This window comes from Pipistrellus hanaki, assembly GCF_964339955.1.
Source record: "Pipistrellus hanaki genome assembly, chromosome: 2".
NCBI classification, from domain to species: Eukaryota; Metazoa; Chordata; class Mammalia; order Chiroptera; family Vespertilionidae; genus Pipistrellus; species Pipistrellus hanaki.
Genome location: NC_140504.1, coordinates 73630208 through 73651927, shown reverse-complemented (window position 1 = coordinate 73651927; position 21720 = coordinate 73630208). Strand labels below are relative to the sequence as shown.

Sequence of the window (21720 nt, the reverse complement as noted above, 5' to 3'; positions counted from 1 at the left end):
GGCTCATTATAAACAAACTAGATGCCCAGTGCATGAATTTGTGCACCGGTGGGGTTCCTTGGCCTGGCCTGTGGGATCGGGCCAACATGGGCTCTCCAATATCCCCCAAGGGTCCCAGATTGTGAGAGGGTGCAAGCCAGGCCAAAGGACCCCACTGGTGAATGATCAGGGCCAGGGAGAGATGTGGGAAGTTGACCAGCTGGAGAGGGACCAGAGGATGGCTCCAGGGCTTGTCAGCCTATCTCGCTCAGCCCCAATCGGCCAGACCCCAGGAGCAAGCCACCCTATGAGTTGGAGCATCTGCCCCCTGGTGGTCAGTGCACATCATAGCAAGTGGTTGAGCAGCCTTAGCATACCATTAGCATATTACACTTTGGTTGAATGGATGACCAGACACTTAGCATATTAGGCTTCTATTATTTATGGCTAGAGGCCCAATACACAGAATCTGTGCAAGGGGCTTGGTCCTCACAGCCCTGACTACCTTGGTCCTCATAGCCCTGTCTTCGTCCAGACAGTTGTCCAGAAGGTTGCCTGGATGGCTGTTCTTGTTTGGTCTAATTAGCATATTAGCTCCTGATTATATAGGACTAGAGGCCCGATGCACAAAATTGGTGCAAGGGGCTTGGCCCTTGCCGCTGCAATGGCTTGCCTCAGCCCTCGCAGCTGTGGCAGCTTGCCTCAGCCCTCACAGCCTCGGCTTCATCTGTAAGGTTGTTCGGCTGTCTGGTCTAATTAGCATATTATGCTTTTATTATTATTGATAAGCTATATAATAAAAACTTTACATTTTCCCTTAAGTCTTATTAACAAACTATGTCTAAGAACAAAGGTATAATCAATATATATATATAAAAGCCTAAGCGACTGAATGACCCAATGACCGGTTGCTATGACATTCACTGACCACCAGGGGGCAGCGCTCAATGCAGAAGCTGCCCCCTGGTGGTCAGTGGGATCCCACAGCCAACCTCCTGTAACTGGCCAACCTCCTGTAGCAGTCTCTCCCCTGGCCAGCCGGCCCTGATCTCCCCAATCGGACTGGGCAAAACAGTCTTGATTGCTGGCCAGGCCAAGGGACCCCGCCCATGCATGAGTCCGTGCACTGGGCCTCTAGTATTTTATAAAAAGTATGATATAAGTAAAATAACAGATTTAAAACAATAGATTTTTAGAATCTATTCTATATGGTATATAAAATATACTACCTTCCATACTTTTAACAGTATTGTCTATATTCATGAAGTATTCTCATTCAGTATACCATAGCATATGCCCAATATTAGACACCACTACGCAATAATTGGGCTGCCTTACATATTTTATAATATTCTATAATTGTATCCTCAAGACAAAATGTGCTCAGAATTAACATCCCTCACCTTGTGTCTCACCCCTAACCTTGTGTCTCAGCTTTAATATAGTCATAATACTCATACACTTTTAGGTAATACAGTAAGAAAAATACCAAAAATGTCTAAAATGTGTTACATTCAGCCTACAGTCACAGGATTAATTAATAGTGAAGAAATGGGTGTGGAGTATAGTACTTTGGGTGAGACTAAATAGATAACACAGATAAATAGTGTGTGAACCCTGACTGGATCCTAGATCAGGAAGTAAAAACAAAGACTATAAAAGATACTTTGGGGGCACTCTGAAAAATTTAAGTATATGGTCTGAATGTTGAATCATGCTAATTTTTACGATTTTTAAAGTTGAAAACACTATTTGAGTTATGAGATTTTCTTGGGAGATTTATGTTGAAGTGTTTAGGGTTAAGTGTTATATGTAAGCTTCTTCTGAATGGCTTGATAAAAGGGAAATGCATATGCACATATTTAGTATATGTGTATGTATATACACAAATAGAGATGGGATAGTGTGAAAAGAAGTTAAAAGCTGGTGAATCTAAGGTTTATAAAGCTGTTCAATGTACTGTTTCTTCAACATTTCTTGTTTAAAATTTTCAAAATAAAAAAATTACATTAAAAATCTTTTCTAAAAAATCGATTCATATATTATTAGAGGGAAATTATATCTTATTGTATTTGGATAAATAAACTTTCTTTTGTAGTTTGGTTTTATATTAACTTCCCTAAATTCAATTATACTTCTGAAGAAGACATTTTTACAAGTACCTAGGAAACATGTGTCCATTTTCTTTCACTTCTTTACAAGGAAAATGATGCTTGATGTCTGGCTTGTTTATCCAAGTCTGAATATTTACCACCTCTTTTCTATCATCATCTGACATGGAAGAACTGTCAATTTCATCTATAAAGAATTTAAAGTGTTAAAAGTGGGCATTACCAATTTCAAAAATGATACATTTCTTAACAGCTTGAAAAACAATTTCAGTAGCACTTTGAAAACACACACCAATCAATTCTTTTCTTTACATCAGAGAGAAAGAGAGAGGGAGAGAATGATAGAAACATCAATGATGAGAGAGGATCATTGATCGGCAGAGAGCACGAGGCTAGGGTTGCCCTGGAAATGGAGGAAGCCAAGTTTCTGCAGCCCTGGCAGGCACAGGCCTCTGCTTAAGGCTACAAAGTTTCAATAATAGAAGATAAACCTCAGATACCAGGGTCTCCACTTGGGTAGTCGGGGGGCGTGGCCAGCCTGCAAACCACCACAGGCCCCTTGCCCAGGCTGCCCTACGCCCCACCCTGATCTGGGACACCAGGGCAAACCAGCTGGCTCTCACCCATGCATCTGGTCTCTATCCTAACTAATAATAAAAGAGTAATATGCAGATTGACCATCACTCCAACACACAAGATGGCTGTCCCCATGTGGTCAAAGATCCCCATGTGGACACAAGATGGCCACCACAGTTGAGAGGGACCAGGCCTGCAAGGGAGGGCAGTTGGGAGGAACCAGGCCTGTATGGGAAGGCAGTAAGGGGTGACCAAGCTGGCAGAGGGAAGTTGGGGGTGACTGGGCCTGCAGGGAAGGGCAGTTGGGGGGGACCCAGGCCTGCAGGGGAGAACAGTTGGGGGGACCTGGCCTGCAGGGGAGAGCCGTTAGGGGTGACCAGGCCTGCAGGAAAGGGCAGTTAGGAGCAAACAGGCTGGCAGGGGAGCAGTTAGGCATCAATCAGGCTGGCAGGGTAGTGGTTAGGGTGTGATGAGGCTGGCAGGCAGAAGTGGGTGTACCAGAGTGATAGTTAATTTGCATATTACTCTTTTATTAAATAGGATTAGAGGCCCCATGCATGGATTCATGCACCAGTGGGGTCTGTCGGCCTGGCCTGTGGGGATTGGGACGAAACCAGCAGTCTGATATTCCCCAAGGGGTCCTGAGTTGCTAGAGTGCAGGCCAAGCCAAGGGACCCCATTGGTGCACGAATTCATGCACCAGGCCTCTGGTAAAGATATAATGAAAAAAGGAAATCTCATATAGTTACATTCCTCTTCCCCAGTCACACTCCTCTTCCTTCCTAAGAAATAGTGATTGCCGAAACTGGTTTGGCTCAGTGGATAGAGCATCAGCCTGAGGACTGAAAGGCCCCAGGTTCGATTCCGGTCAAGGGCATGTACCTTGGTTGTGGGCACATGCCCAGTAGGAGGTGTGCAAGAGGCAGCTAGTTGATCTTTCTCTCTCATCGATGTTTCTAACTCTCTATCTCCCTTCCTCTCTGTAAAAAAATCAATAAATATATTATAAAAAAAGAAAAGAAAAAAGAAATAGTGATTATGTGAATTTAGTGTTACCAGTTCCATACTTTAACTATATATAAATATCTCTAAATAATATATAATATTTTGTATTTTACGTAAAATTTATATAAGTAGACTATTCAATTGTAGTCTTCTGTAATGGCTACCCCACTCCCAACATTATAAAATTTATCCATGTTGATATGCATAGCTCTAGTTTTCTCATTTTCATTACTGTGCAGTTTTCCATAATGTAAATATGTGTGTGATTTATGTAAACACACCATAATTTATTCATTCATTTGTTAATAGAAGGAGTTGAGATATTCAGAGAAAGATACATAACAGGATGATGGCAACAGAGAGGACTGGGAGAAAAGGAGCAAAAGAAATAAATTAAAAATAGGAGGCAGAAAATTACATTTACTACAATGCAAGTTTTCTGGAAGGCGATTTTGTAATATGAATTAATAAAAATATCAAATGTGATTCCCTATAACCTAGCAACTTTACTGCTAAGAGTTTACCATCTGGATGTACTTGCAAAAGTTCATGTTCATATATGTATAAAAACATCTGGCCGAGACCGGTTTGGGTCAATGGGTAGAGCGTCAGCTTGGGGACTGAAGGGACCCGGGTTTGATTCCGGTCAAGGGCATGTACCTTGGCTGCGGGCATATCCCCACTAGGGGGTGTGCAAGAGGCAGCTGATCGATGACTCTCTCTCATCGATGTTTCTAGCTCTCTATCTCTCTCCCTTCCTCTCTGTACAAAATCAATAAAATATATTAAAAAACAACAACAACAACAACAACAACAACAAAAAACATCTGTTTGCCATTTGAAACAGAAATAAAAGTTAAAATGTCAATGGGGAGAGAAACCAAGATGGCGGCATAGGTAACCACCTAACTGCAGCCTCACACAACAATTTCAAAAAATACAACAAAAAATAAAGTGGACATTATCCAGAACTACAGGAAAGTTGACTGACTGGAAATTCTACGAGAAAGAAAGAGAAAACCAGAAGGAAAATCAGAGGAGCTGTAAAAGCCTAAGGTATGGAGGCACACTGCACGCTCAGAGAGGACGGAGCTGGAGAGGAGGGGCAGCTGAGTGCCTGGCTGGTGTTCCCTAGCGGGAAGGAGATAAAAGATCCGGACTGTGCTGAACCCCAGTTCCACAGCACTGAACCCCAGTTCTGAGCGAGACCCTGGGGACCCAGACACTTATAGAGGGAATCTGGGCTGTAAGGCGGAAGCTCAGGGAGCGGCGAAAGGCAGAGCCCCCAAGTCGCGCACATTTCGCGCAGAGGACAGACTGTTAATTGAACCGCTGGATTGCCGTAGTGGGAAGGAGACATAAGCTCCAGACTGCACTGAACCCCGCTTCCAACTGCACTGAACCCCAGTTGCGGGCTCACTGGGGGAGAGACTAGACTGTCTGGTAGCAGGCGAAATTCTAGGGCACCTTTCTCTCAGAGGTGCTTGCAGCGAGTACCAAAGGACACTGAGGAACACTGAGACTCAGGAACCTCATACCGGAAGCCAAAGTTGTAGGCTCCACCCTGAAGCTCCGCCTCATCCAAGCTGAGCACAGAGGCTCTTGCAGTTTTCCAAGTCTAGTAGAATAAAGCTGTCTCCTGGCATAGATACAGCTGATCCTCCCAACCTACCAACTCAGGGAAGCAGCAAAAATGCCGAGACAAGGAAACAGATCACAAACGACAGAAATGAAGGACAAAAAGTGACTGGATATAGAGTTCAAAACCATGCTTATAAGGTTTTTCAAGAATCTCCTAGAAAAGGCCAATAAAATAAACGAGACCTAAGAGGATATGAAAAGGGATCAACTAGAAATAATAAAGGATCAACTAGAAATAAAGAATACATTCTCTGAAATAAAAAATATTATACAGAGTCCTAAAAACAGAATGGAAGATTGCAAGAATCAAGTCAAAGATTTGGAACTCAAAGAGCCAGAGGACACTCCTCCGCAGAAGCAAGAAGACAAGAGAATCCAGAAAGTTGAAGATAGTGTAAGAAACCCCTAGGACAACTTCAAGCGAACCAACATCCCAGAAGATGACAGAGCAAGATTCCAAAAACATATTGAAAGAAATAGTGACAGAAAACTTCTCCCACCTGGTAAAAGAAATAGACTTACAAATCCAGGAAGCACACAGAACCCCAAACAAAAGGAATCCAAAGAGGACTACACCAAGACACATCATAATTAAAATTCCAAGAGCAAAAGACAAAGAGAGAATATTAAAAGCAGCAAGAGCAAAGCAGGTAGTTACCTATAAAGGAGCACCCATGCGATTGTCAGCTGATTTCTCAACAGAAACCATGCAGGCCAGATAGAAATGGCAAGAAATATTTAAGGTGATGAATAACAAGAATCTACAGCCAAAAATACTCTAGCCAGCAAAGCTATCACTCAGAATCCAAGGCCAGATAAAGAGCTTCACAAATAAAAAAAAGGTAAAGGAGTTCATCACCGCCAAACCAGAATTATATGAATTGCTGAAGGGGGTTCTTTAGGAAGAGGAAAAAAATAAAGATAAAAATTATGAACAACAAATATGTAACTATCAACAAGTGAATCGAAAAACCAAGAGAATTAAAAAACCTGATGAACAATATTAACTGTTGAATATAAAAGAATCAGAGGTATGGAAGGGGAGTGGACTGACAATTCTCGAAGAAAAGAGGAGTGGGGGGTGCGGGAAGAGACTGAACATAAACTGTGCACCTATGGATGAGGATAGTGGTGGGTGGGGAAAAGGCAGAGGTGGGGTGGGAACTTGGTGGAGGGGAAAAAATGAAGAACTTTTGTAATAATATGAACAATAAAAATTTATTTAAAAAAAAAGTCAATGGAAGAATATTGAATAAATAAATTATGGTATTTTCACATGATAGAAAAATAATTGAGAAGGTATACGGCCTGAGATAGAAAATATGCAACATGTATTACTAAGTGGAAAAGGCAAGATGAGATATAGAAGTTTTTTTCATATTTTGTACATTTATATACTGTTTTATTTTTTCTAACTTAATACACATATTACTATTAATTATGATTACTTAACCAGGATAATCTGGCAGTGGGATTATGAACCAAAGTAGTAAATTTAAAATTTAAAAATATAAAGACAACCGACCACACAGAAGATGACAAATTTCCCTTACACAATATCCCCATCTTGTGGCCCTTTAAAATATTGCCTCTAGTTTCAAAAGGTTCTTCAGATGTCTATTTTGAAATTCCCTGAACTTTGGTCCCATAACTCTCAATCTCCTAAGTGGGAGTATCAGGGGTTTTAAATTCAATCCCAGGGATTTAGACACTATTTGTACCCTGATGATTCTGAAATTATCACCAATTTAGACTTGTCTCCTAGATTAAAGGTTCCTATATCAACCGGCTATGCAACATTTCACCTTGAATTTCTAATAGGCAGAACTTTAGATGTTTTAGACCAACTCTTAATAGAAAAAAAGTCTTTAATCTCCTTTACAGAATCTCACTGTGTCTTTTTTCTTTTTTAATATATTGTTATTGATTTCAGAGTGGGAAGGAGGAGAGAGACAGAAACATCAAAGATGAGAGACAATCATTAATCGGCTGCCTCTTGTACACCCCATACAGGGGATGGAGCCCCCAACCTGGACATGGGAATTGAACCACTGAACCTGCCGGCTGGGTACTGTCTTTTTTTGTTGTTGTTGTTAAGCAGTTGTCTGCTACTCCCAAAATAATCTTTATAATCACTCCTGGTGCCTGAGGAAAGAAGTGTATAAGTAAGTGTGTTACTACACCTGTGTCGTACTCTTCTTCATCCCCAATGCTGAACACAGGTTTCACACCACGGTATGGCTTGCCCACTCTGTCACTGCTGCTCACATGCCTATATTCAAAAAATTTTAGGGGAAGGGGGGAGAAATCACATAAGAAGTTATTAAAGATTTTAACCAAGTATCATTTGACTATTCAAACCAATGTAAATGTTCTTTGCCCACATACAAACCAGTTTTAGGATAGCTATGTTAAGGAAATTGAAACAAGATAAGGAAATATGTTAGCAAAAATGGCAAAAGGACTTGGTGGCTGAAGGTTTTCAAATCTGTAAATATTATATCTGAAGCAATTTTAATTTTCATATTAAACCAAGGCTTAGCCCAGCCAGAGTGGCTCAGTTGGCTGAGCACTGTCCTATGCTCCGAAAGGTTGCTGGCTCAATTCCCAGTCAAGACTCATACCTGGGTTATGGCACTTACATAAGGCAACTAATTAATGTTCTCTCTCACATTGATATTTCTTTCTCCCCGCCCCCCTCCCTCTCTAAGTATGTCCTCAGGTAAAGATAAAAAAACAACAACAATGCTTAGATCTGTGTGGCCTTAGAGAAGTTATTAAACCTCTCTGTGATTCTGTTTCCTCATCTGTAAAATGATAACATCTACCCTTCCTGGTTATAAGAATTAAACCACTTAATATCATATATATTGATTTCAGAGAGGAAGAGAGAAAAAGATAGAAACATCAATGATGAGAATCACTGATCAGCTGCCTTCTGTATACCTACACTGGGAATCGAGCCCGCAACCCAGAATGTGCCCTGACCAGGAATCGAACTGTGTCTTCCTGGTTCATAGATTGACACTCAACCACTGGAGCCACGCTTTACATATTTTGTAAAGCTCTCGGAACAATGTCTAGCATATAGCAAGTTCAACATACATGTTTATTAGACAATATAGACTATGGAACCAAACATTCAAATTCTAGGGGTGCTTAAAGTTCTCATAGGAGTGTGCAAGTGTCTTAAGGATTTTCCTCCCATTTTTTATTATTGTTACTTTAATTTTAATAGAAACTAAGATTCTACTTCTTATACATAAATGTTAGTAAGCCATGAAAATGAATCTGTCTTTCTTCTTTAAGTGAAAGAAGGCTAAACAACATGTAAACTCAAAATTGGTTAGTTCTGCCAGAAGTATGACCTTTTTTTAAATATAAAAATTTAACCTCATTCCTTTGCAGGTAATCTCAAATGAACCAAGAAGTAAAATGAAAGTGTTTCAACAAAATACTATATGTTTCTGGGGAATAAGCATTTTATTATTTGTAGGATAAAGTATAAAGAGAGTCCAAAGTGGGGGGAAAATCAAATTACAATATCTTTACTTAGCCTTAGAATTCATTTTTTTCCACAAGATGGATATCATACCTGAATTTTAAATACTTTTCTAATACATTTCATCAATAAAAATCTTATCACAACCTAATTTTGTTGAAGGACTTAAATCTTTACTTCTTTAAAACAACATTCTTCAACAGAAAATCAATCTGAGTTGAATGTATAACCAGATATTCTTTGGGAATTATAAGTTAGGTTAATCACTACATAGCTTACACTTGATTACATTAAAATCATAGAATAATTTTGAGTTTATGTTAAAATAAATCTAATGTAAAATTATCCTGAAAATTACCAAACTATTCTCATTAGATTAAAATTAAAAAACCTATGAAACTAAGATTCAACTTTCTTACAAAAGGCAAAGACAAAGATAATACAGTTTTACCTAAGAATACTTTAGTGCCATCCTATCTAATAAAAGCCCAGAGACCGAACAGTGGAATGACCAGAATGACTGGTCGACTAGGCACTATAACACACACCGACCACCAGGGGCAGATGCTCAACGCAGGAGGTGCCCCCTGATGGTCAGTGCGCTCCCACAGTGGGAGCACCGCTCAGCTGGCTGCTCTTGCAGTGGGAGCAGCCACTTAGAGGGCGGGTCCACAGCCCCTTGGCTGAGCAGTGCTCCCACAGTGGGCCAATCCCTGCAGGCCACGTCCCCCACCAGTGCACAAATTCCATGCACCGGGCCTTTAGTTTTGACTGTAAAATTATATGAGATTTAAATTATTGCTTCTCTCCTGATATTAAAACATAATTAAACCGCCTGCTACAACACAGAAAGTAATAACGGTAACTTTTATAGTGATTACTTGAATCAGAAACCAAGTATCAGAAGAGACAAATAGGAAAAAAAATACAATGTAGTTTTTATAAGAAGACCGCTAAAGATTACTGAGATGGTTCTTAAAAGACTGGCAAAAAATTAATGAAATTCAATGGATGGACTTTTTTATAAAAAAAGAAGTATATTTATTCTTTCTTAGAGAAAATAATAACAGAAACATCTACAAAACAGTTTGTCAAGGTTTTTACTTAGTTCGCTGAGCTCAGAAAGAGCTAAAATTTCATTCCAACATTTCACTAAATTTTCCTTTAAAATAGGTATATCTGCCTTTGGGCCAGAGAAGGTAATTTAATTTTTTTTTTTTTTAATTAAGAATCTGGGAGAAAACTCAGGAATTAAATAAAATCAGATTAATTCAATGGTTGTATAATAAAAGAAAATAGAACGATGATTCACAAACATAATTTTAAGGAGGCAATTTCCTTTAAAATATATAAAATTATAATAGCAGCCCTTGTAATGGGTTCTGTATACGAACAGTCACAGCAAATAAAAACTCTTATCAATAAGTTGGGAGTAAACTACTGTTTTTAAAATGATACTTCTGGTCACTGGAAATATTGAAATGATCCGAGAAAAAGTCAAGTGCATTATTCTAAAGCTTAACCCTTTGCACTCCGAACCATTCTGGACATTGGCTACCAGCTACTCGACGCTACTTTGCGGCGGAAACGTGCGTTGAATTAACTCAATTCCCGGTAATCACTAATAAACTGCAATGTCCCCCCCTGAGAGGGGACATCCAAGTGATATGCTAGAATTCCGATGTCCCCTGAGAGGAGGCAGCGGAGTGCAAAGGGTTAACTTACATTCAAAGTATGGCAATATTTTCTTTTAAAATGTTCATAGGTATTGCTAGATATGATATTCTAACTTAAATTGCAGAAAAATTCCATGAGTATAAAAACTGTAAAGCCATATAAAAGTATTGTATTAAGTAAGTAAAGTTGTTTTGTTCATCCTAATTGAAGATTCTTTCAAATTTATGGGATCTAATGACAAACAGCCCATCTCAATGAGGCAGAGAAGAGATGGGTAATACATTAACATGTCCATCACGGCAATTTCTTTCAATGAAAACCAAAGACAGGACTCTAGAATTGTGGTTCTTTGGAACCAATTTATATGTTAACTCATGAAACTAAATATATACATTTTGTTGAGAAAAATCTAAAATATTATAAAACTAGAGGCCCTATGCATGAAATTCATGCAAGAGTAGGCCTTTGCAACCCAGTTTCATTTGGAAGGTTGTCCGGACGGTTGTTTCACAGTTCAGTTGATTTCCATATTACGATTTATTATTACAGAAGACAAAATAAACATGAATTATCCAAAATTTTGAACCATGAATTGTGCTTTTCCCCCCAGGTACTATAATTTTCTCTATTGTTAGGGCAGGACACAGAAATAAATAATCTTCAAAGCTAAATACCCTGTCAACTTTGAAACTACTTATTTTCTTTGTTTCACCTTCCTCTGCCTCAGAATAAAAGCTGCAGGTTTATGAAGTTCTTGGACTCAAATGTACTTGATTTTCATCTGATGAATGGGAGATAAAAGGAAGCATGCAAGAAAAAAAAAATTTAATGATCAAAGCAAAAACCAAAAAGATATTAGCATCACATGTACTCCTAAAAGCAGAATGAGAAAAGTTTAGCATTTGAAACATCTACATGGAATTTTAGCCAAGACAGCGTGAGGCTTATAGACAGCATGAAGCATGCTAGAGGAAAGGATGCCCAACAAAGCCGCTCTACTCATTGGCTTACCGCTCTGTACATGTTCTGTCTGGCCAAGGAAGATTGAAAGACATTCTACAGCAAATTGAGGCAGAGGACAGAACAAAATGATTATAAAACCACAACAGTTTTAAAACAAAAATAAGCACAATCAGTTTTTCTAACCCAGAGTGTACATTATAAAGAGTTTCAATCATCCAAAGTACAAAGAAAAAAATGTAAAAGCCTGTCTCAAGTGATTCCTTAACAAAGTCTTTTCATTTAAAGTTATCACTAGTTCATTTTAAAATAAAATTAATGAATTTTAAAATAAAAATATTTAATGTTCAGGCTATAAAATGTAGCAATAGTAGTACTATAATTCAAAATGCACTAATTAAAAGTAAAAATGTTAAAAGCCTTTGAGAACAGACATATATTTAATGAGTAAAAAAATATTTTGTGGTAAAACACTTTACATTATTTATCAGTTGACCATTTTAGACAAGATACAATTTTTTGAATTAGTGAAAACCACCTATTCTCTTCTTTACTATTTACTGAATGGGAAAAAAAATGTATTTTTGTATATATGTACTATACTTAAAAAAGTGACAAATAGTAAATTCCTGACATTCAGTTCTTGAAGCCAAATATTTCAACTTTCCTAGGATACAACAAATAAAACATGAATAAAACTAAATACTATAACACACTACCAAGATCAAGCTTGCTTAGAAACAAATTCTGCACTGAATTATTAGGTTAGCTTTGAACTCTAGGAATAAGAAAGATCGATGTGTGGACAAAAATATGTATATTGTGCATTCACAATTCCAGTAAGAAACAATATAACAGATAAACTTGCTTATTATTTGTTGGCTATGTCCTTCATTTGTAAGTCATGGGAAGCTAACAGTCTCTTATATTCTATGAACAAAATTCTACGAAGATCTGAACTACTGAACTTCAGAAAATTTATTTCTGCTTTATTTAGCATGACAATATTTTCTAGGTTTTACATTCTGAAAGCAGAGGAAGAGGTTCCTGCAGAGATTACTGCATTTGGTAGTTGATTCTCATACATTTGCCATGTGGGAAGCAGATACCATATGAAGTGTAAAACAAAATGGCATTTGAATATATTTTTAATAAATGGCATGAAGGAGCAGAATCATTACTTGCACCTTATTCTGAGAAGAAGAAAAAAAAGCAATATGTAGACAAATTTTACAGCAATGAAGAACATCTTATAATTATAATGAAAACTGAAACCATATACTTAAAAAATATACTTTATATTTTTCTAGAACACATTCAAGTCAACTAAATTTTTACTGTAAGACACTTTTCTTTAGTTTTAATTACTCATCATAAACTCATACTATATAAACAACTCACCGATCCACAGGAGCTGATGTATTCTCAATAAAACTGATAACTTTTTCCCTGACATTAACGGATTTTGTCTTCAAAGCAATAGTCATTTTATTTACTAGTGATTTCATTCCTCTATCATTTAAGCCATTAGAAGATTCACCCTGAAAAAAATAAAATTACTAAAGAACTTCTCTCCAAACGATTAGCAGACACACTACTGCTAAAGGTGATCTAAATGCCGGCAGGATGGGCCGGGTCGGGGCACGGAGGACTGGCCATGACCCGCCCCTGTGCCCACCACAGCCTCGAGACCCACAGTTTCTTTCAAGGCCTCATGCACTGGGTCCCTAGTATTATATATAAGTTTATATATTATCCTGAATCCTTTGTTGTCATCTCAATAATCTTCAGAGCATTTTCACCCAGAGTAGATTCCACCTCAAGAAGCCACTTTCTCTGCTCATCCATTGAAGCAATTCCCCATTTATGAAATGAGACTGCAGTAATACAGTCTTCATTTTACTTCATATTCTCTTGCTATTTGCACCACAACTTGGCTATTTGGCATAAGAATCTAGTTTTTGGCTTATTCTGGCTTTCAACATGCCTTCCTCAATAAGCTTAATCATTTCTAGCTTTTGATTTAAAGTGAGAGACCTGTGGCTCTTCCTTTCGCTTGAACATTTAGAGACCACTGTAGGGTCTCAATTGGCCTAATTTCAATATTGCTGTATCAGAGAACAGAGAGACCAGAAAAGGGAGAGAGAGAGACAGACAGACAGATGGGGAAATGACTCAATAGGTGTAACAGTCAGAACACACACATTTTTTAAGTTTGCAGTCTTATATAGGCACAGTTCATGGCAGCCCAAAACAATAAAAAGCATCAAAGATCACACTAATCACAGATAATCATAACAAATATAATAATGAAATATTTTGAAACATTGTGAGAACAAAATATATCAGAGATACATGAAGTGAGCAAATGCTGTCTGAAAATGCCAGTGGGTTTGTTTGATGCAAGGTGGCTACAATCTTCAATTAGAAAAATGAAGTGATAATCTGCAGAGTGCTGTTAAGTACAATAAAATGAGGGAGTTGCCGATAACAAGCATATCATTTCATGGAACTAAATTTTTAAATAACTGGTTCGTTGTAAAATTTTGCTTTTTAAAACGTTTTCACTTAGGCCTCTAATTTCTCAAGAATTAGGTTAACCTGGCGTACCTAATGTAATAGGTATAGGTCTTAAATTATTTCATGGAATTGCTTCCATATACCCTAGAAGGCAAGTTGGTGATAGGTGTCAAAGTTTCAAAGTGTACCAATCCTCTTCAGAATTTATGGGAAGGAAATAATCAAAAAGTGGTCTAGGATTTAGGTACTATTTGATGGAAAATTATACAGATCTAAAAAACACATGATTTACAGCATGTTTTCAAGGGCTGTGGCTGGCTGCAGCCATGGGATTTTTAACTGCATGTGAGAGCAATGTGGAGAGAGACTGACAGCTCAGGTTAGTATAGTATTTATGCTGTCACTCACCTTTCCTATAATAGAAAAACAACAACAACAAAAACCCATTCTCAACAATAAAAGTATTTCAAAATGTTAGAAAATACTCATATATTTAGTGAAATTATGTGTATAACCTGATCATTATTTTTTTTTAAATATACTTTTATTGATTTCTCACAGAGAGGAAGGGAAAGGGATAGTTAGAAACATCGATGAGAGAGAAACATCCATCAGCTGCCTCCTGTACTACTGGGGATGTGCCTGCAACCAAGGTACACAACCTTGACCAGAATCAAACCTGGGACCCTTCAGTCCACAGGCCAACGCTCTATCTACTAAGCCAAACCGGTTAGGGCTGATCATTACTTTTAAAATAAAATACTAAAATACACATGCATTAAAAAAAGATCTGAAGAAAGTATTTAAAAAACATAAGTAGCAGTTATCTCTGATAGTGTCATAGGTGATTTGTTTTTATACTTTTCACATTTATATATGGTGCTACAATAAATGGATATCATTTTCATTTTTATGAGAAATAACTCATTAACTATATAATACACACAAAAAAAAGTTTATTTCCATATCCAAATTCAAAACCAAATTACACTGATTGGGAAATTCTTTGGTACTTCTGGATATAACACATCTTTACAACTATTTCTTTACCAGCCTCAATCAGTGTTTTTCAAATCTGAAGGCAAAAACGTCAACAGAAAACCGATGCTATGATTGAGAATATAAATCAGAATAATGTTTTTTTGGAGAGTAACTTGATAATAATGCAGATTTCTGAAAATATTGGTAAGTAATCTTTTGATTAAGTTATTCCACTTCTAGAACCAAATAATCACGATATATGCAAATATATTACCACATAAGTTAATGGTGGTAATATTTATAACAAAAAGACTGGAAGCAATGTAAATATTCAATAAGGGACTAGCTGAATAAATTGTACGTCCATATAATGGAATACTACCTAATCAAAAATAAAAATAGCTCTGGCCAGTGTGGCTCAGCTGGCTGGAACGTCATTCTGTGCACCAATGAGTCCAATTCTTGGTTGGGACACATGCCCTGGTTATGGGTTTGATCTTGAGTTTGTGTGTGCGTAGGAGGCAGCTGATCTGTTTTCATTCTCATATCAATGTTTCTCTCTCTCCCTCTTCCTTTCTGTCTCTCTAAAATCAATAATAAAACAAAAAGCATGCACTTGGGTGAACATTAAGAAAAAGAGAAAATAGCAAGTGTTTATTAAATAAATGGTGATCTCATATGAAGAACGCTTAGATACCTAAGAGAATCAATTTTAAAACTTAATTCTTAGAGGATCCTTTCCACTGATAATTTCATAATAATTTGCTTTGACTTACAGAACTGAAGATAAGCCTCAATTAATACACCTAATGAGTTATAATTCTATGATAACTACTATACCTTACATTCACTTGCATATTTAATCCTCATGTCATCCTTATGAGGAAAGTGCTGTTATTACATCTGTATTGTACAGATGAAGAAACCAGGGCTGGAAAGATCTTACTGAAGACCATGAAGAAAGTAAGTTGTGGAGATAAAACTTGAGCACCTTGGTATGTCATACCTGTATGTCGAAGCTAGTAACCATGACTCTATACTGCAGTTTTCCTTTTATTTCTGTTTTAAAGAATAATCTTAGGTAGGTGAGGACTATTACTTGTTAAGAATATCTATCTATCTATCTATCTAAGCCAAAGTGACCAAATGACCTGTTGCTATAATATGCACTCAACCCACAGGATCAGGTTCCCTCCTGCCTGTATCAGGCCTGTGGGGATTGGGCGGAAACTGGCTATTTGACATCCCCCAAGGGGTTCCGGATTGTGAGAGGATGCAGACCAGGCCAAGGGACCCCACCAGTGCACGAATCTGTGCACTGGGCCTCTAGTGATTTCCTAACATCTAATTTGACTTAACTGAATTACTGAAAAAGTATAAAAGACGTATTGCCCAAATATTTCCAAAATATTATAGAACAGAAAAATAAATTTATCCAAATAGTAAAATCCTGCAGTAATGTACATCTCAAGAACTAAAATTTAAATATTATGGTCCTGGCAATGGGTTCCAGTCTTCCTCTTTATGACCCATTCTCAAATATGGGTGGACTAAATCTATGTCTGTTGTAGGGAGTAGACATGGTATGCAGAAAAATCGGTCTCAGTATTATCTTGGCCCAAACTGATTGGGAGATTCCTAGAATAAGCTCACTTGAGACTGTCAGTTCATCACAGAACTCAGAATATTTCAGCTGGAGCAGAAAACTGTCACTAGGTGACAACAAACTGCAATGGGACAGGGAGAAATATGAATTCGGCAGGTAGACCTCCTACACTTCATGCTAGTTTAACTGTGCGGACCTGCTCCATCGTCTCATTAACTTCACAATAACATCACACTCCTCATTGTATGTGTTTGAAAATTTTACTCTATTTCTGTTACGGTGGGGTTTACGAATTAAAATCACCTTTTCTGGACATTTATCTTACTCTGGTGACATATCTGACACATACACTTACATCAACAGAAGAACTGATACTGCTCCTTGAGCCTGAGGTACTAGCAATCCAGTGGCCATACCCATTTTCTGGTCCATCCACATTAATGTCTGCTAAGTGCTGCTGCAATGCTTAAAATAAATGAGAAGAAAAACAAAACCCATCAAATCAACCCCTTTAAGGAAGATTCATAACCAGAGAAGTATAATAAACATGTCATAACTGAATGCAAAAGGATCCACAGACATAATCACAGGTATTTCGTTCTGCACCTCTGAAAAGGAGCAAAGGAGTCCAAGCCACAGAGAGCCCTCCCTTTCTCTTCTCCTTCCTTCCAATGCCCTCTGTACACATACTGCTTTTCTTAACTGATCCTAAGGGTGACAATAACTGTATATATAGGCTTTATATTTTCCTTTTTGGAAGGTAATCTTTCAAGTATTAATAGATGCTTTCAGCAACATTTTCTTATGACACAGAAGATTAATAGAAAACTTATTGTTACACCTGAAACAAATACAAAGTAATATTGAATAATTAAAAATAAAAGAAAATCTACTGTGATTTTTGTTTTACCATAAGGAGATATCAATATTTGCCATAATAATAAAAGCAGTCCAGGCATTAATTGCTATGGAAAGAGAGGTTTTTCTTGGAAAATAAATAATTCATACCTTAAGGCCAATACTTGCTTAACACTTTATTAAAATAATCCCTTCTGTAGATCACTCTATATACGAGCCTCAAAGATAATTACTTTATCAGGCCACGATAAAAGGGAGGTAATCATGATACTTGCTAATGTTATAAAGACAAAGAGAAAACAGGTACTAATCTACCAAAAATTCTAAGTTATGACATAAGATAACGTAATTATCACTTCTTTTTCGTGGTGGGAATAATGAACATTTAGTCTCTTTGCAAGTTTGATGATCACAATACAATATCATTGCCTATACTCACTATACTGTACATTAGTACTGCAGGACTGATTACTATTAATAGTTGCAAGTCTGTCCCCTAAAATAACATCTCTTATAAAAAACAAAAATTCTAAATGTTATTATTCTGACCTAATTATTCATAAATTCTCAAATATTTGCCTGCAGAGATTTTGTCAATTATTTTACTAACCTGGATTACCAGATATTAGTCTGCAGATTTGAAAACATCAACATATTTGTTTTATTCCATTGAGCCAACATTTTTCTAGCAGCTAATACCTTCTAGTAGTTAAAAATAAAATGAAAACAAAACAAATTTAAAAAGCAAGAGCAGAAAGGGTATACAGATACAGTGAAAAGTATTCCTCCTACTCCTTTCCTAGATCCTATCTACTTCTCCTCTGTAAAGGCAAGTCATGTGGGCAGTCATTCAGTCATTTTAACATATCTATTTAGAGTCTTACATTATATATTTATCAATTTCCTATTATATTTGTCTATTATCTATGTTCTGCTGGCTTTGTCTTTTCTGAAAATACTGAATGACTGAAGAGAGAAAATACCCATTAACTGACTTAGTTACTACAAATCAACTCTGGTTAGTATAATTTTCACTGAAAAGTGGTGGCAAAGGGATCAATGAATGAAAATCTTACCCATAAATCCTCCACTGGCAATGCTCACATATTCTTTGTTTTTCTGTAATAGAATAAAAAATTTAAATTATTCCAAAATGCAATATAATTAAAACTTCTGATACTTCTATAAACATTGACAAGTATAATATAAGGTTATATGCTAACATTATGGACTTTGGCACAGAGAAGTAAATACATTTACCTTGTGTATTTTAAGGTCTGGTACTTGGGTGGGAAGAAAGGAACAACTTCATGGTTCTAACAAGACTGTAATTTTATTTGAATTACAGTTCCAATAGTGCAATAAAGGTCAAATGAAAAATAGTTAAGTTGTATTTTTGGGTATAATTAGAGTGTTGTTGTTTTTTAATTTCCAAAATAGTGTGTCCTTTTTAAAAAGGAAATATAAAAGCAAATATTCAGAATGAAAAAAAATGACAAAATGTTACCATTTTACAAATAATTTCTCCCCCAACAAATACATGCAAGGAAAAATATTTTGAAAGAGAACTTATAAATCTATAAATTTAAAAAGACTTAAAAAGTTATCATCCAAGTACAATGTTTGGTTTTGGATATTAGGAAAATCAGGGAAACCTGAGCACTATGTTATTTTTTCTAAAAAATATATTTTATTGATTTTTTACAGAGAGGAAAGGAGAGGGATAGAGAGTTAGAAACATCGATGAGAGAGAATCATCAATCAGCTGCCTCTTGGACACCTCCTACTGGGGATGTGCCCACAACCCAGGTACATGCCCTTGACCGAAATCGAACCCAGGACCTTTCAGTCCGCTGGCTGACGCTCTATCCATTGAGCCAAATCGGTTTCGGCTGAGCACTAGGTTATTTTTTATAATAAAGTCTAATAATGACAATGACAGATTATATCTGTATAAAGTGTTTATAGGGTTCAATTCTCTGCACTTCTAGATTTGTTTGAAATTACCCATGATAAAAATTGGGGGGAGGGGAGTAGATTTCTAAACCACATTAAGAACTTGAATTATAAAAATAGAATTCACAATATTCCAAATTTTGGCGATCTGACAACCCTTACAATTAGCAGTTTATACCAGATCATTTTTAGAATAGGCCAATTAAATTTATAAGTAAAATGAGTTTGAGTCCCTATTTGTTATTCTGTATAAGTCTCTAAAATCTTTTCTTTAATAAAGTACAAAGTTATCTTATAGTCTCTCCCCAAATACCTCATTACTTCCCTCATCCTGTCTTTCAAGGATTCTGTCCTCCACAATAATATTCTCAAACCTGATTCCCAGGAAAATACAACATGAATAGAAAGGACCCAAACTGAGTGGCTTGTGCAACCACACCACTGTCTTCCTGATTCCACAGTTAGGGTTACACGAAGAGGACTTTAATGTATAAAGTACCAAAGAATACCTAATAAACAGCTCTTTTTATAAATAAAGAGCCATAACTGAGTATGGCTTTGCAGAGAAGGGAGGGGAACAGATTGCATAAAGTCACAAATACAGATTAGTTAAGCTGAAGATAATTTATATTCAAACACACAAAAAGAGGTGGCTAAAAATAGTGAATATATTAAAATGAATTACACAGCTACTATAAATAGTCTTAGGACATGAATAAAGATAAAGATCAATGCAATGGAATAATCCAGAAACAGATGTTAATGCATGGAAGAATTCAGTATATTAAAATTGTGGTATTTCAAATTGATAACACACCTGGTTAGCTAACTAGGGGAAAAAAATTATTATTTTTTTGCTTCCTACCTATTTTTTACACAGAAAATCATTCCAGACAATTAATTCACAACTTAAACAAAAACAGAAACCTGAATAAGCATGCAAGAAAATTCTGGGGAAAGACCTTTCTTGGCAAGACACAAAATATACAAGCTGTGAAAAGTAAAAATGCAGCCCAGCTGGTGTCGCTCAATGGTTGAGTGTCATGGTTTGATTCCCAGTCAGGGTATATGCCCGAGTTGCGGGCTCAATCCCCAGTAGGGGGCATGCAGGAGTCAGCCAATCAATTATTCTCTCTCATCACTCATGTTTCTAGCTCTCTCCTTCTCCCTTTCTCTCTGAAATAAAAAACATATTTTTAAAAAAACGAAAAACATAGATAAATTTGACAATGTAGATAACAGCACAAAAATGCCTATGAGAATTTCTTAAAGGTGATAGCAATAACAAAGCAAAACTGAATAATCTGTCAGCATACCTGTAAGAAGTGTGCCAGGACCATGTTCATATACATGTCTTCTTCCTCTCTGCCACTGCCCATGAAACAGAGGTGTTCCCCACCAGCGATGGAGCCAGACTCAATGGACTGCTTCTGTGCTTCCAGCAAGGACTTTACTGACTGTGCAAACTCGGATGGATTCTGGAGCATCTAGACAATTTTAAAAAATTTAAAAACATTGCCCACCCTGTGTTTCACAAACATTTGCAAAACCTGAAATAGTTTTCTAGGGGGCAAAAACACATTTAAATAGCCACCATGAAAACAACAATATCCACATCTCTCAACCCAATAACTCTACTTTAAGGAATCTGTTTTACAGAAATATTTGCAGGAGTTCATAATGTGTACAGGATATTAACTGCACTGATTATTATAAGACAACTGAAAACAACCAAAATGTACATCAATCAATAAATTATGGTATATCTATACTATGGACCAAATACAGCCATTAAAAAGAATGTACTTAAGTGGAAAGATCTCTAAGAAACTGTTAAGTGAAAAAACAAATGAACTGTCAAATAAAAAACCAAGTGAAAAAAGCGAACAAGAAATATATAAATACATATTACAGGTCTAGGAGATTAAGCACGCTGTTAATAGTTAACTCTGAGATTCTCTGAAAATTTTTTGTAATAAATCTTTATTGTTCAGATTATTACCATTGTTCCTCTTTTTTCCCCCATAGCTCCCCTCCACCCGGTTCCCATCCCACCCTCAGCCCTTACCCACCTCGCCCCACTGTCCTCATCAATAGGTGTACGAATTTTGTCCAGTCTCTTCCTGCACCCCCTCATGCTCACCCTCTCCCCCCGAGAATTGTCAGTCCACTCCCTTTCTATACCCCTGATTCTATTATATTTACCAGTTTATTCTGTTTATCAGATTTTTTTATTAACTTGATTTTTAGATTCACTTGTTGATAGATATGTATTTGTTGATCATAATTTTTATCTTTACCTTTTTCTTCTTCCTTTTCTTAAAGAATACCTTTCAGAATTTCATATA

At 36.8% G+C, this 21720-nt stretch overlaps 1 protein-coding gene across 2 annotated transcripts in view; it reads right to left on the bottom strand.

The window, feature by feature from the left end:
- TBC1D23 (TBC1 domain family member 23) overlaps positions 1-21720 on the bottom strand; it is a 52853-nt gene that overhangs the window by 3611 nt on the left and 27522 nt on the right. For both annotated transcript variants that reach the window (XM_084875462.1, XM_084875463.1), the window contains exons 11-17: positions 20689-20859; positions 18493-18535; positions 16914-17023; positions 12853-12992; positions 11503-11547; positions 7496-7584; positions 2142-2277 (exon numbers count right to left, since the gene is read on the bottom strand). In XM_084875462.1, the coding sequence (XP_084731588.1) occupies positions 2142-2277; positions 7496-7584; positions 11503-11547; positions 12853-12992; positions 16914-17023; positions 18493-18535; positions 20689-20859 (734 nt within the window). The remainder of the gene's footprint in view (positions 1-2141; positions 2278-7495; positions 7585-11502; positions 11548-12852; positions 12993-16913; positions 17024-18492; positions 18536-20688; positions 20860-21720) is intronic.